The sequence below is a fragment of the Macrobrachium nipponense genome, chromosome 41, assembly GCF_015104395.2.
Source record: "Macrobrachium nipponense isolate FS-2020 chromosome 41, ASM1510439v2, whole genome shotgun sequence".
Lineage (NCBI taxonomy): Eukaryota > Metazoa > Arthropoda > Malacostraca > Decapoda > Palaemonidae > Macrobrachium > Macrobrachium nipponense.
The window spans coordinates 22209468-22225080 of record NC_061102.1 but is presented as its reverse complement, the minus strand read 5'-3'; the positions used below and the strand labels follow the sequence as shown (position 1 = coordinate 22225080).

Here is a 15613-nt window from a genome sequence, read left to right as displayed (position 1 = left end):
CTCTTGCTGATGAGCAATTGTTATAACTTGTTACAGTGTCCTTGATACTGCATAAGAAGTAATCATTGCTCCTTCATCCACTTGCATCCTGCAAGTTATGTTTGGTAAAACAGGCATATTTCTGGACATACAGTGGACCCCTGTATATTCGCGTTCTCGGGATTCACGGACTCACTCATTCGCGGGTTTCTCTGTGGAACATACCTATAAATTTATTCGCAAGCCCCCGCTATTCACAGATGCTAATTTTTTTGTGCAGCAATATTCTGTATTTTCATACTTACTGTATAATAATATGTGACATTAAATATTATATACGTATAATAATAATATTAAAACATACATCACTACTGGTGATGAATAAGCTGATCATAGATGATGATGATAGTATGTATAGCCATGGCAGCCTGATGAGTGATGATGAAGATAGACTGCATAAAAACAGAGTAGAGGAGTTTGTATACTGTGAAGGTGCCTCTTCACCTTCTTCAGGAGGTGCTTCGTCAGCAATTTCAGGAGGCATCTTCTTGAAGTAATCGTACATGAGCACTATTTCATTATTAGTATTGATGAAAGTTGTGGCCCTTTATTTATTTTATCCCATGCCTTGACTGTTGTCTCTACCTCCCTAATATCCCTGATCAAATTGCAGAGACCACAAAATTTTTCAAAGGCCTGGTCCGTTGGTGGGATAGCAGTACTAAAGAGGGGGGCAAGTTCTTGTCCAAGAATGGCTTCCCCAAGAAATTTGCCCATGCTCAAAATAAACGTTCTCAATGCAGGTGACTGCACTTTCCGTCACATGGTAATGGGCTGCTACTTCTCCATGATTTCTGCCACTCTTAACATGACAATCATTGTCTATTTTTCTCCTCATTTGTCATTAGCTGAAAGGGCCTCTGGACATTAGGCTCTTTGCCAGAAGCCTTAGAAGAAGGAGAACATTTATAGAGGTCATTTTAAAGAATAATTCTTAGTCCGTAATAGTGAATACTATACCGCACACACTAAAAGCACACTAATGAGAAAACATTGAACTGTATGCATGTACGTATTGTGTCAATATTTTGTTTTAAGATGATTTCTAAAGATGATTTCTAAAAATATGTATGTACATAAAGTGTTTTAGGATGGTACTATAAGTACATAGAGCATTTCTAAAATACATGAGACAATGGGAATAGCAGGGTACGTATGTTTTTGTCTGCGGTATGCATTATTGTCATGCATATGTGCTATGTATATTTTCATGACTAAATACATGTTTTATGATGTAAAAAGATTTATTAATTTTCAAATATTACAGTTCTGTAATAAGTTAAAGTAGGTAATCACAAGAAAATTTCAGTAATATAATTGGTTTTTTGTAAAAGATGTTTCACCCCAGCCAACTTTCCATAAATAGTAAAGCTTGACACTGTGACGTCTTCTTAGAGCAGTACCCAGATGAAATGATACTCAACAGGCTATTGGCTGTCATCTGCAGAGCAGCCAATCCAGGAGCAGCATTAATTTTCCTTGTCACTCATTGGCTGTACACTTGGCGTTGATTGGTTGAAAACCTGAGTCCCATCTCGAGAAGATGGAATGGTGGGTATCCCACAGCTCTCCTTCATCAGCCTTACTCCATAGAAAGTTACTGATATAAGCAAACTTAATCGTGAAGCTGCGTTTTACACATGCCAAATATCCCCGTGAATCATGCTGAAAATGGCCCCTAAAAAGCACCCTGCTCCTTCTTTCTCTTAGTCTCTAATGAACCTCGACAAGAAGGTGAAAGTTCTTGATATGTTGAAGGAGAGAAAAAGTTTCACTGCGGTTGGCTGCCATTTCAATGTGAGCGAGAGCACAGTGAGATGTATGATAAAAAAGGAAGTGAAATTGGAAAAAGTGTAAGCATGACATACTTTGGTACAGCAAAAGTAGTGTCGACAGTGAGAAATAAAACAATCGTGGAAATGGAATCTGCACTAGCTTACTGGATCAAGGACTGTCGTAAGAAGAACGTGCTCCTTGACTTCAACATCATACGCGAGAAAGCATGACAGCTCTACCAGCAGTTATCAACTGCTACAGAATGTGGCAATGCAGAAGAAGAGGAAGGCAGCAATGTAGAGGCAACCAGGAAGGCGATGAAGAGGAAATTGGAATTCTTGGGCTTTGATAAACCAACTCCTGATGAGGAAGAAATGCCACACCTGGGACCGTCATCAGCTCCCAAGGTTTTTAGGTGAGCAAAGGATGGTTCCACCTGTTCCAGAAAAGGTTCCACCTAAAGTCTGTTTCCCTACATGGGGAAGCAGCATCGGCTGACAAAGAGATGGCTGCAAAATATCCAGAGACCTTCAAGAAAATCCTGCAGGAGAAAGGATGCTGCCCAGAACAGGTCTTCAATATGGACGAAATTGGCCTGTTCTGGAAAAAGATGCCATTCTAGACATATTTAATGAAGGACAAAGCTAAAGCCTCTGGATTCAAGGCACAAAAGGACAGGGTGATCCTCCTGATGTGCATTAGTGCGGCTGGCTTAATGCTGAAACCAGGCCTCACTTACAAAGCTGCAAATCCCAGGACACTCAAAAATAAGAACAAGGCATTGCTGCCTGTGTTCTGAATGCACAATCCCAAGGCCTGGATCACCAAAGTCCTTATGGAATACTGGTTTCATTAAAGCTTCATTCCTGAAGTTAGGCAATACCTGGCTATTTGGACATGGAGTTCAAGGTGTTGCTGATTATGGATAATGCTGGGAGTCCAGCTCGAGTTCCTCCCAGCACCACCTATCTCCTCCAGCCTATGGACCAGGGTATGATCCGTGCCTTCAAGGCACTCTACACCAGGAACTCCCTCCAGCACCTTGTTCATGCAATGGACTGTGACAGAGAATTTACGCTGAAAGCCTATTGGCGTAAATTCATGATTGCTGTCTGTCATCAACCGGTTGCTGAAGGACATGAAAAAGGATACCCTGAATGCATGCCGGAGTGAGCTGTAGCCAGACTGTGTCCTGAATTATATGGGCTTCTCTCATCAGGAAATCCAGCATTCAACCAGTAATAAGGAGGTCCAGTTGGCAAGAATTCTTGGTGGTGAAGGTTTTGATGATATCACCGAGGATGAAGTCGGCACCGTCATAGATGCCCACACTGACCCCCTGACAGACCAGGATTTGGGAAGACCTGACGAAGTCTGCCAGTGAGGTAAAAAGACACTCAAGGTTCAGGAGAGGAGCAGGAGCAGGAGGAGGAGGGCGACCTGACTTTAGAAACTCCTGTTCCCAAGTTAATAGAATGATCAACGATATCCAGGAGTTTGTTGCAACAGGATCCTTACATGGAATACTCCTTAAAGTTTTCCAACATTCTTGATAGGGCATTGGAGCCCTATAATCAAGCCTTCACAATCATGAAGAAGCAATGACAGCAGCTGCCGCCAATCACTATGTTCATCACACATATGATGAAGGACCCTCCAAAGCCTCCCGAATTGCCTGAAGTAGGGCCTCTTGCGAATCACCTGAAGAAGGGCCTCCTAAAATCACTCTGAAGGGAAGGGCTTGAAGCACCTCCTGAAGATGAAGAAGGTGCCCTCAGAGAAGATGTAACTCTCTGCTTAGCTGTGAAGCCATATCTTTCATCATCATTCATTGGATTGCACGGCTAATTCATCATCATCATAAATCTTTAATCTACATTCATCATAGTTTAGTACCCTAATTACATATGTTGTACTAGTGTAAAAAAAAAAGTTTAAAGTTCATGCATATCTTGTTCTTTTTTTTTTCTCTCTCTCTCTCTTGAATTACTTAGATAGTAACTGTATGAAAGAAACGTGCATGGACTGAATACTTATTGGGGGGACTGGATTATTTTCATGTACGTAACTAAGTCATGCAGTATGTACATGTGTATTTTTAACGATAAAATATGTAAGATTTGCCTTGAAATAGTATCAGTAATATTTCAAATATTAATAGTGTTACTATAATAGGATGATATTTTAATGTATATTTGATGTATGATATTTTTAGGGATACTTTGGTATTTACACATTCAAGATAGGCAGTTATAGGGGGGTTCCAAGTATTCGCGGGTTCTAGGTGTGCGGTGGGGGGGGGGGGGGGGGGGGGGTGGTGGGGGGGGGGGGGGGGGGCGTTTGGTTCTGGTGTATCCACCACATCCACTTGAATAGTAGCCATAGTATTTACTCATCTTGTTTCTTAGAAGCAAAATATTTGTGAAGGATACATTATATTCATAAGTACTCCTTATTTACAAGCCTTCAGTGATACATAATTGGTTGTATGAATAATTCAGGATAGGATCAAGTAAGTTATTCACTGTTTGGGACTGTTTTATGCTGAAATAAACCTATCTAGAAATGTTATTCCTAAAAATGAGTGTAGATTGGCTTGTGGACAATTTTCAGATACTATACACCTTGGACTGTATTATATGTAAATAAACATATGTTGAAATGTTATTACGAAAAGAAATCTTCAGGTTGGTTTATGGAGAACTTTGTTCATTGCTTTTATGCACTGTGAATGACAGATTGTAAAAAAAAAATGCAAAACAAATGTGAACAAAATTTATTCAACAATAATTGTTCCCCATTAAAATATCCCATTCTGTCTTTGGGACCTGTGAGAGAAAACGAGTTATAATGATATAGGGATAATTTAATCAAAATTTCATGATTATTTCAGGGTTGTTTCAAGATTGGACTCCAAATTTTTTTTCCTTTTGCTATTTCCTGAAAACTATTTTATAACTATATTAAATTTTCTCCTAACATGAACCTTTTGCCTAAATAACATGAACCTTTTTTCCTAATTTAAATTCAATTTTGTAGAAAATCTACTTGTTTCAGCATACTTCGTTGTATCCTCACTTTCTAGTGTAATCTTTTAAAAGCGTTAAAGCAAAATGTTGCTACTTTTTTTCAAAACTCACTGCTTAAACTCTCAGAGGAACTGAAACAAGACTTATGTTTATTCAGTATACTTGTAGAATTAGTGGTAAGAATTGAAGCAAGTCCCTTCAGTCATAAGGTAGCAACTAGCACTTACTTTATATTGAGGCCTTATGGCATCGGCGCTCCCCTATAAATGCAAGTTTTAGTTAATATAATTTAAGTTTTGTTCATGAAACTACCTGTCAGATATATATATAGCTGTATTTTTCCGAATCCGACAGAAATTTAAACACTTACGACACACGCAGTGGGAGTCAGGTGGTTAGTACCCATTCCCGCCGCTGGGAGGCGGGGGGGTATCAGGAATCATTCCCATTTTCTATTCATAATTTTTCTGTCGCCGGTGCTGAAAACACCTGTTTTCAGTACCTCCGTCTTCGGATTTTGGAAACTTCATTGCCGCTAAGTATCCTAATTGTCTTTTGATTTATTCACTTGGATTTGTGGCTAGGCATACGCTATCTTAAATTGATTTGAATTTGATTCATTTTTGCATAAAATATCTGAATCTAGTTAGGCTAGTTTCAGACGGGGTTGTCTGCAAAGATAGGGTGTGGCTACCGAAAGCTTCGGTAGATTCGCACTTGGTATGTACGAGGGGTATGGGTCTTGCTTCTTTGTTGAGATTTGTCATGTAAGGAGGGTGAGACTTTTGTCTATTCCGTAAGGAAGACGTATGTTTCGTATGTACGCAATTAATCAGTAAACATGTCTAATTCCGTAAGGAAGACGTATGATTCGTATGTACGCAATTAATCAGTAACAAAAGTCAGGGTAGTGAACCTGCTAACCTTCCTGTAGACTTTATTTGCATAACCCTGTAGTATGGCCTACGGGCTATGTATATGTCTACGAGAGGTGCTCGCTCTCCTTCATTGCTGTGAAGTGCTACTTCTGTAATTGTTACTCCTAACCCTGCAGTGTTGCCTTCGGGCCCTAAGCAGTGTCTGTAGAGAAATTGCCCTTTCTCTGATACTCCTTCGATTCGTAACTTAGAATCGAAAGTGCTTGCTTTAGAGAGTAAAAGTGAAGTGCAGAAGTGCAGTGATACCCATTGTGTAGTGGAGGGTGCGTCAGATCTGGCCTCGTTTCGCCTCTAGGCCGGGACCTCTGCTTGACTCCCAGAACGAGGGAGAGAGCAGTCGATAAAGCCGAAGGAGGGTTACGAGGAACCCCCCCCACCACCGATCTGGCGTGCCTTCGGCAGTTTCTGATGAAAATCCCCAGACTGCCTAAGTGCGTGCACGTGCACGAATCCTGAAGGATTGCTTCTCGTCCTCCGAAGCGTCCTCCCCAATTGCCGCAGGGGTGGGAGCTTTCGGATGGACTCGCGCCCCTCTAAATAGAAGCTTTATAGAAGAGGACGCTTCACGTCTCTCTCTCTCTCTCTCTCGTTATGCGTTTCAGTGGAGAAGTAAGAAGGCGAACGTCGCCTGAACTCGTGTCCGTCTTTCCACCGAGAAATACGTAAAAGAAGTCATAGTAGCAGTAAGCTTTTGAGAGCGGACGCCCAAGCCAGGGGCGCGCGGGTGCACGCCAAGCAGCGCGCCAGTGGACGCCGAGCGTGCGCGCCAGTGGACGCGAGCGCGCTCCAATGGACGCCGACGCGCTCCAGTGGACGCCGAGCGCGCTCCAGTGGACGCCGAGCGTGCACCAGCGCACGCCAGGTGTGTCGCCTGGCTGAACGTTTCTGTTGAACTCTTCAAGCTCTTGTTTCAGATTTGGGCTTAAAGAATTTTTACCTCTACCTCGATGATACCTTCTACCTCACCTGCAAAGAATGTGAAGTAGGCAGTGCTTCGGAGTAAGCTTAAAGTGAACAGACAACTTCTTCTTCGAAACCCAGCAAGACATCGGGTTTCGTGAATTCAAGAGGTCTCTGTCAATTAATATTGCTTTTCGCATAGGTGGATGGAGTTAAGGAAAGCTCAAGGGAAGTTCTCGTTTGCTCTACCGCAAGCTTTGCCATTCTGCCAATAAATTTAAGTTGCCACTACCGCAGTCAAGACTTTGCGATAAGGCAGTTACGGGTTATAAAGGCTCGATGTCCTGCACGTCAGGACTCTCGGCAAACGTTCAGTAGGATTCTTGCAAAGGCACTCATCAAAAAGTACGCTCTCAGGAAAGCGCAAGACAGGACTGCCTTTGCCATACTGCCAATAAATTTTAAGCTTTAGCTTTACAGGCATTAGTTGTGATACGGGAGAGGAAGCTGGTTGGAGAGTTTCTTCCTCTTCCCAGGATAATTTGCCAGCTTTTTAGCCCATCTGAAAGGGCTTTTCAGATGATAGATTTGTTAGTTCCTAGTCGGGACTACGCTGCCGAATTGAACATCGTCGTTCTACCTGACGTAAGCCCAGTCTCTTAACAGGATTCTTGCCCCTTCCTCGTTTGAGACGGGAATCGGAAAATAAAATGCTCGACTTCCTGGATTACGTTTTGTCAATTCAGTGACTTTCCCCCATTGACAATATACTATCGTTTTGTCAAGTAAGTGGGTATCCCCTCATTGACAAAATATCTCTTTGTCCCGTAAATGGGTTAGTTCTCATTGACAAACATCTCATTAACTTGATATTGCGTAAGCGAATAAGCTCTTATTGACAAGATTCGGAAGAGCTCTCATTCGTCATTCGCAGACTCGTACAAGAAATAGACTTGTAGACTACGTCAATGAACGCTTATGTCCAATAACATAAGAAGCTTGAGCTGACTGCTTCGATTCTCTTAAGTTTTGTTCATGAAACTTGCCTGTCAGATATGTATGTAGCTGTATTTCCGAATTCAGCTATATATATGTCTGCCAGGTAAGTATGAACAAACTTTGTGATATAATTTCATATTTTGCCTTGCGTTATTTTATTTCTGGTTGGTTCAAGTCATATACGCTTGCTGTAGTTACCTCTTCGGATGGCAACCGAGAGGTCTATGGTCCATTTTAAGGACATTTAATCGTAACTCCCTGCAGCCTTCCAGGAGTTTCCGATAATCTTTTACCGTTGTATGGTAGTGTTCTGACGACACAAACGCATCTGTATATTTAGCGTTTTCTGTTTCGCTTAAATATACCAGCTTGAGAGTCTCTTTATGCTAAAAATAACGGACCTTTTTCTTCATAGAATAGGGTAGCTGGCAACCCCAGGCATAAAGTTTAAGAGACGACGAGACGGACGATCGTAAGCTGCTGCTGTCACTGTCCTCTGACTCCTCTCCTCCAGTCCAAACGAGCCAGTACCAACTCGTTCGCTGTCATGCGCTGTAGGTTAAGTCTCTCTCTCCTGCGGGATTGACTGACTAACCGTATCTCTGTGCTGGCAGTTACGTCTCTCTCTCTCCTGCGGGATTGACTGACGAACTGTATCTCTGCCCTACAATCACGGACTTTAGCCTAAGATTGAGGGGATTTCTTACATGAATGAATAAACATTGCATTCGTTTGGCCTTAATATGTTCTACAGAGATATCTTACTCCTTTCGGTGCTCGTTACCGCACGGTATAGGACTACGAGTCTACCACAACATTGCACTATTATATGCTCTCTTGCTTAGGCAAAGCGCAGCCTTATTAGGGAAGTAAACATTACTGTGTGAGGGAATGGATGAGCTTGCTGGGGACCATTTCCTTCCTAAAGAAGTTTGTTTCCCTGAATAGACTGCAATTCAGACCTCTACAGTTTTTTCCTACCGGGAAACTGAAATTTTATTAAAGATCTAGGAATGATTCTGAACATCTCTCGGTGCGTTAAGTATCTCTTGAGGTGATAGAAAGAAGGTGCCGGACATCTGGAGAGGGTTTCAGATGTCCTGGATCATAATCTGAAAGAAATGGAAGCAATTCAGTCGTACCCTCCAGTCCTCGAAACGAGTTTTTGGAACCATGGTCCATATCAACTCTGATCTTCCACAGCTCTCTCATATCTTAGGAAGTATCTTCTCTTCCCGGTTCCCGGTTCGGGTTTACGAGAAAGAGCCTATTATAACAACAGGCGTAGAATGGAACGATCCTCTAGGAGGGTTCGTTACAGGATTGCAAAAGTTCGGTTCGAATCGTCTCGATCGAAGGCAGCAACTACTGACTTCCGAGTGGAATCTTTCTTTAGAAGTATGTTGAGAGTTGTGGAGACTTTAGGGACGTCTTTCATTCATCTCTTCGCTATGGCTTGAGGACGAAGAGGCTTCTTCTTCTCTGCTCCCTTTTTCTCGATCCGGGAGCGGTAACATTAAACGCCATCCTATGATATTGAACGGGGATGGATGTTTAGTCTCTTTTCCCCTTTTTCAATCACTTAGGAAATGTATAAGATGATTTATATTATCACAGGGAGCGACAATGACGCTAATCGCCCCATGGTTGGCCTTCAAGACCCTAGATTCACAGAGGTCACGTCCTTCCAAGGACCTTTTCCGAGAGAGTCGGTCTCCTTTAACACGAAAGGTACCTATAAACCTCTCCGCTCTGAGTCTGACTACGTTCAGACTATCGAGATGTGACAGCATAAGATTGCAGTCTTCCCTTTCCGTTTGAAGAATGGGATAAGCTGGCAGTCACAACTATTAAAGAATACGCAAATATGTTTTTGTTGACGGCCTTTGGGCTCAGAGATTTGCTTCTGTCAAACAACAAAGCCCTTCACGATCTTTGAGTTCTGTGAAATCTCGAAACTCGCTCACCATCTACTTTTTGTCTCACCTGTTTTCTCGGAGTCAGACACTCGTGCGAGATCAGGAGACATATAAGTAGCCCTGAGTTTCTTGTTGACGAAGTCGGTTGCGTTTATACACCCCCGATGATCGTTTAACATAGACCAGGTTGGACTGTCAGGCATTCGTCCTTCGGGACTGAAATCGCCTTTTTGCTCCTCGCTCCTTTCTCCTGGCACCAGAAGCTCGAGTCAGGAGTGGCTCAGGAGTTGATTCGCTAAACGACGTTGGGTTGCGTTGATACACCCCCAGGTTTGTTTGCTTAGCTTGAATCGCCCAGGCAGTCCAAACACTCATCCTTCAGCGAAGAATAGTGCCTTATGGTCTTCAGGGTACAGCCTTGCTGTCCTTGATTCGTCTGACTGGTCAACTGGTCGGTCACCTGACGTTAGTACAGACGGACTGACTGTGCATGTCCAGATCGAAGCTTTCAATATGGAACTTAGACATAGTCTGAAGTTCTTGATGTCAAAGCATTCGAACATCTCCTACCTGTTAATTTCTTGCATGTGATCAGGAAGGCATTTTTCTAACCACCCTAGATACGACAAAGAGGGTTAGTGAGATTTTAAGCCATCGTCACAAGTTTTGGCTTTAGAGAACTCAAGGCGGTGTGCTCTCTAAGCTTTTCATTATGGCCTAAGAATGGAAACCCGTTTTGTCCTTGGGCCAGGAGCTTGGAAGCAAGGATGGCACAAGTTAGTGGGCAGGAGCCAGAGAGAGTCCTGTGCCCTGTCAGGTCTCTCAAGTTTTATCTACATAAAACTCAAGAAAGTCGAAGTCGTACGGACAATCTGCAGTGTTCCGAAAAGACCAGACTTGCCCATATCGAAGAACACCCTGGCTTTATTGTTAAGGAGGTCTTTCAAAAAAAGCTCCTTCTTTGTGTTTGCACAAAGATTTGAAATCTTTTGATTTGAATGCTCACGAGGTGAGGGCGCGGCCTCGGAAGCATTTCAACAGAGCATGGCACTCAGCAACATCCTGAGTACCATGTTTTAGCGAAGCAACTCTGTGTTCAATTCACACTCCCTGCGAGATGTGAAGATGGCATATGAGATCTGCTGCTCGCTAGGGCCATACGTGTCTGCAGACACAATCTTGGGGGCAAGAAGTACCACTCATCCTATCCTGTAGAAAATGGTTAGGAAGAGCTCTTAATTTAGTAGTTGAGTCGCCGACAACGGTGACTTCTTAACTCTTAAGCCTTAGTTAACACACCTTCAACTTTGCTAGGTGGGTCAGGTGGTGATATATATTTTTATATATATATTTATTTTACTTCTTAGCCCTCATGGTATGGTCAATATGGTCTAGTCACGTCGTGGTCTCGCCCATGTTGACAGATCATCTGGAGTGCACCAGCTATATAGGTCTCTACCTCGCTGGCAACTCTAGTAGCACAAGCAGACTTACGCGGCAGTAACCACGAAGTCAGCTATGCTAACAGGTAAGGAATCAAGATATCAATTATCTGCATATATATGGTTTCCTAAAATCTTCTATTCTGTCTACTCCACCACCAAAGGTGGGATTCAGCTATATTATATATCTGGACCAGGTAAGTTTCATGAACAAAATGTTATTGTAATGATACAATTAAGTTTGTTCATACTTACGGCGATATATATAATCAAGTACCCACCCACCTCCCCTCAGGAGACAGTGGAAATAAAAAATTATGAATAGAAAATGGGAATGATTCCTGATACCCGCTCCCAGCGGCGGGAATGGGTACTAACCACCTGACTCCCACTGCGTGTGTCGTAAGTGTTTAAATTTCTGTCGGATTCGGAAAAATACATTGCTATATATATATCTGCCAGGTAAGTATGAACAAACTTAATTGTATCATTACAATAACATTTTGTAAATTTCGGGGCATATTTCCCATATAATGAAATAGTTCTAGTGCAATAATTTGTTTCTTTTACCATTTTTCTAAAAAATTCCTTTTTCAAAAAATGGAATGCTTATTTCTCCAAGAAGACTGAACCAAATTCAATGAAACTTTTGCAGTGTAGTATAACTATGTTTATCTTGATTTTGTAGTGGGGAAGATAACTTTTCTGTGCCACTGTTAATTTTACTTATATATTAATTTTGAAAAGTGACATCATGATTCTTTTCAACTGCAAAACTGATGAACTTAAGGTTAAATTTCTAAATTTCCCCACAAGAGAATTTTCAGTATTAGTTGTAGAGTAATTGGTAATGATTTAAAGCAAATCCCTTCTGTCAAATGGTAGCAACTAGCACTTACTTTTATAATAGGGCCTCATGACGTCAGCACTCACCTTAAGAGTAATTTAGTTGTTTAGTTTAACAAAGGCATATTCCAGTACTCCAGTGATTTAGTTTATTAGTTAATCCAAGGCATATTCCAGTACGTACTCAGGAACTTTTTTAAGCGTGATTTAGTTCAGTAGTTTTCAAAGCGTGGTTCAGTTCAATACTTTTTCAGTGGTAATACTAATCATCAATTAAATGTTAGTTCATTTGTAGGAGGGCAGTCATCCCAGGACTCTTGGTAACTAAAAAGAATAGAAACCCTTTTCTCTCTCTCCTGTGCAACAGTGAAGAGAAAATGAATTGCATTGAATGCATTGTACTGGATTGGGTCAACCAGGTTGAAGGAGATCTGCTTCTTGTGATATCCAGGAAGTCTCGCAGCTTGAGAATGCTTCGTGTTCACATACCCAGGAATTCCAAACAACAAACTGAAAACAACAGGGGGCAAACTAAACCGGCTTTAAAAGGACGGAGCAAAGCATGTCCTCACTTAAAGGCGGTAAGAAAATAACTAACGGGGTCACGAGTTAATGAGGGGTATGTGGGTGGCTCCACATGTCTCGTGACCAAGCACAGATGCCAATAGTCCCTTGCGTACACAATTATTTTAAACTTTACTGGTTTCCAGCTGGCGCTGGTTATTTATCCTAATGTTAAGACCGAAGGTTTGTAAGTTATGAATAATACAAATTAGTTAAAAATTTGTCATTTTTGATCCACTTAAATTTAGCAATCCACCAACAAAGCAAGATGATTTTTTTTATTCATTTGTGTGTTTTTGTGTTCACAAGCCTTTCAAAATTACTTTTAGATGCAATTGAAAAAAGTTATTTACATATAGATGGGTTCAGATTCTGGTTTAGCATTGATTTTTTTGTAATGGAAGATATTTCAAAAGTTACTTCAACCGTGGGGTTATGTTTGGTTCAGTTTGTTTGCCGTCTGTTAGTAGGGCTATGCCAAAATTTATGACTGTGTGGATGAATGAAAATTGTACCAGAATTAGGCATCATAACTGACAACAAATGATTAGAATTAGAATCAGAGATAGGAATGTAGCATTTCTAGAGAAGGAACTTTTGTGCATACATTTACTATACCAGTCTAATCTGTAACTTTGAAAGCTATGATTCCCTACAAGTTTACTTTAAGATTTGACTAATTTTTTTTAAGATTAGCACAGCATTTTGAAAATACAACTTTCAAAATTTAAATACACACATCTATCGTTAACCAAAAAATTTGGCAGCAACTCCTTTAGCCTATTCTCTCCACAGTAATGTTATGTACTTCAAATCTCTTCAGTAGAAATGGCAAAAATACAGTGTTCCCCCGTATTTGCGGGGGATGTGTACCAGACACCCCCTCCCCCCCCACTGTGCAAATAGCTAGAATCTGCAAATAGTTAAAACCGCTATAAAAATGCTTAAAGCTGCCTATTTTGTTAGTTATAATTCAAGAAAGCCCTCTAAAAATGTTTATGCCTTTTTTTTCATTTTTTATAGTTTTATCACCAAAAGTGCATTTTACTATGAAATTAATAAAAAACAAAAATTTGTGAATAGTACCACGACTAGGCGAATTTTCCACAAATAGTGGTGGTATATGTTTGGTGAGAAATCCGTGAATATGTGAGTCCGCAAATCAGGAGTGTGCGAACATGGGGGTTCACTGTATATGAACAGTGCATACATATATAATGTATAGACAAGAATGGATTCTCATATATGTTAGAAGAGGTTTATTGTATCCTAAAATGCTGTTAGTGTTAGGTCAACCATGTCTCAAGGAAAACAAATGCCTGTAAGAACAGTGTCATAAAATTACAAGGCCACAAGGTAGAATGCTTTATATCAAGTAAAAAGTAACAAAGAAAATAGAGCCAAAGTTAGCATAATCATAACAATAACTGAAGCTTTATGATGTATGAAGGAATTTTAAGATTTTGGATTACAACTCGTGTCTTGAAGTCCATATCCCAAAAGAACAGCTAACTAAACTTTATTCAGTCTCTCAAACGAGAGCAGTAGGCTCAAGTAAAACTTTTTTGTACTTTGTATGATTACACATTACGTGTATTATGATTGCACATTACATGTATTTTTCAAATTTCCACTTTTATCTCGTCTGATCAAGCATAAGCATATAACTAGAATGATTGGTGTATCGTTATTATTAATACTCTGTACCTAGAACCATTGTTTAGTTCCATATGGGTACATATAACTTGTACCTAGAACCATTGTTTAGTTCCATATGGGTACATATAACTCTCAGTAAGGAAGTTTTTATTCACATGTATCATCACTGCCTGTTAAAACCAAGTGTTTTAGTTAAAAGATGTAAGATGATGATAAATATTTGTGAGAGTATAATATAACATCTTCAAATGATATAACGACTATTTCTCTGTACGTATATAATTTTTATGCATGCCTTGTATTGTAATTGTTAGGAATAGGTATGTACGTAATCAAATGTAATTTTTCTGTATGAATGTAATATACGTATACTTATTATTTTATATCTTTTTCCTTCATTTCTAGTAGTAGTACATTTTATTAATTCCCTTCTCCTGTTCCAGTAGTCAACAATAATAAAAAATTAATCGTTTAAGCTTTAAGCCAAATTTATGCAATTCAGTAATCTGGTTAAACTTAAGACTGTAAATGATATGTTGTATGCTGTAAATTCAGTTTTTGTTGTCCATGGTGATATTTCTTTAATATTTGAATTAAGTCCAGTTCTGCTTGGTGACACTAAGAGAGTTACCTTCGTCAGGTGGTGATGCCGACCTGGAGAGTCTAGCCAGCACAGACGTTTCTGTTTTGGAGGGTGAGGAAAAGAAAGCAGTAGATGAAGAAACAGACTTGTCTCTGGCATCATCCCCTTCACTTCCAGAGGATCTTCCAGCAATAAAGTAAGTGTTCCAGTCTTAAATTATCATTTCTGGTTTCTCTCTTGGTACTGAAATAAACATCTGTTTGTAGCTGGTTTGGTATGTGAATGTGTTAGTAAACTTTTCTTTAACTATATAAAATTGTCCTTTAATTAAACTCTATATACTGTACATAAAACTTTAGCTTTTATCTTTAAAGATAGCCTTTGTCTGTGAGGTGAGTCCTGTTTCAGGAGACATGCATTGTGATTGAAGAGGATATTTAATTGTAAAATTCTGGGCAAATTTGAATATGAACTACTCATAAGGTGTGTAAGCAGAAAAAGTAATCAAGAGCTGCATAAGAACTAGATTTTATTTTTGAGGCATGTCATGTTGAAAAATGAAAGCTTACATATTTAGTTCAATATGTACTGTATATTAACATTGGAGGTTGATACTGTTGTAATTCTTGCTTTATGAAGTATTTAGAGCATGTCCTAGCTTCTAGGCCACTGCAAAAAATCATTGTTTATGTATTTGATAAATGAATTGTTTTTGATTGCAGACCTGACACTCAGTATAGGCACACTCCAGCAGAAGATCTCAACACCCGCCTTAATGTAGTTGTCGCCCTCACTCTGGCATGTGTTCTTGGTTTAGGCTTAGGACATTTTCTAGGTAAGTAAGAATTTTTCCATTTGATCTTGAGAACTTAAACGGGTTGAAGTTTAAAGAATTGAAAATTAATGTTACTCTTGATCA

At 40.2% G+C, this 15613-nt stretch overlaps 1 protein-coding gene across 14 annotated transcripts in view; it reads left to right on the top strand.

Moving 5' to 3' along the window:
• The window catches only part of LOC135212588 (FK506-binding protein 5-like), a 126089-nt gene that overhangs the window by 20554 nt on the left and 89922 nt on the right, over nt 1-15613 (top strand). For 13 of the 14 annotated variants that reach the window (XM_064246137.1, XM_064246141.1, XM_064246134.1 and 10 more), the window contains 2 exons: nt 14752-14890; nt 15417-15529. In XM_064246137.1, the coding sequence (XP_064102207.1) occupies nt 14752-14890; nt 15417-15529 (252 nt within the window). Of the gene's footprint in view, nt 1-12435; nt 12470-14751; nt 14891-15416; nt 15530-15613 lie in introns of those variants that run through there. The other variant, XM_064246143.1, reaches the window with a different exon arrangement.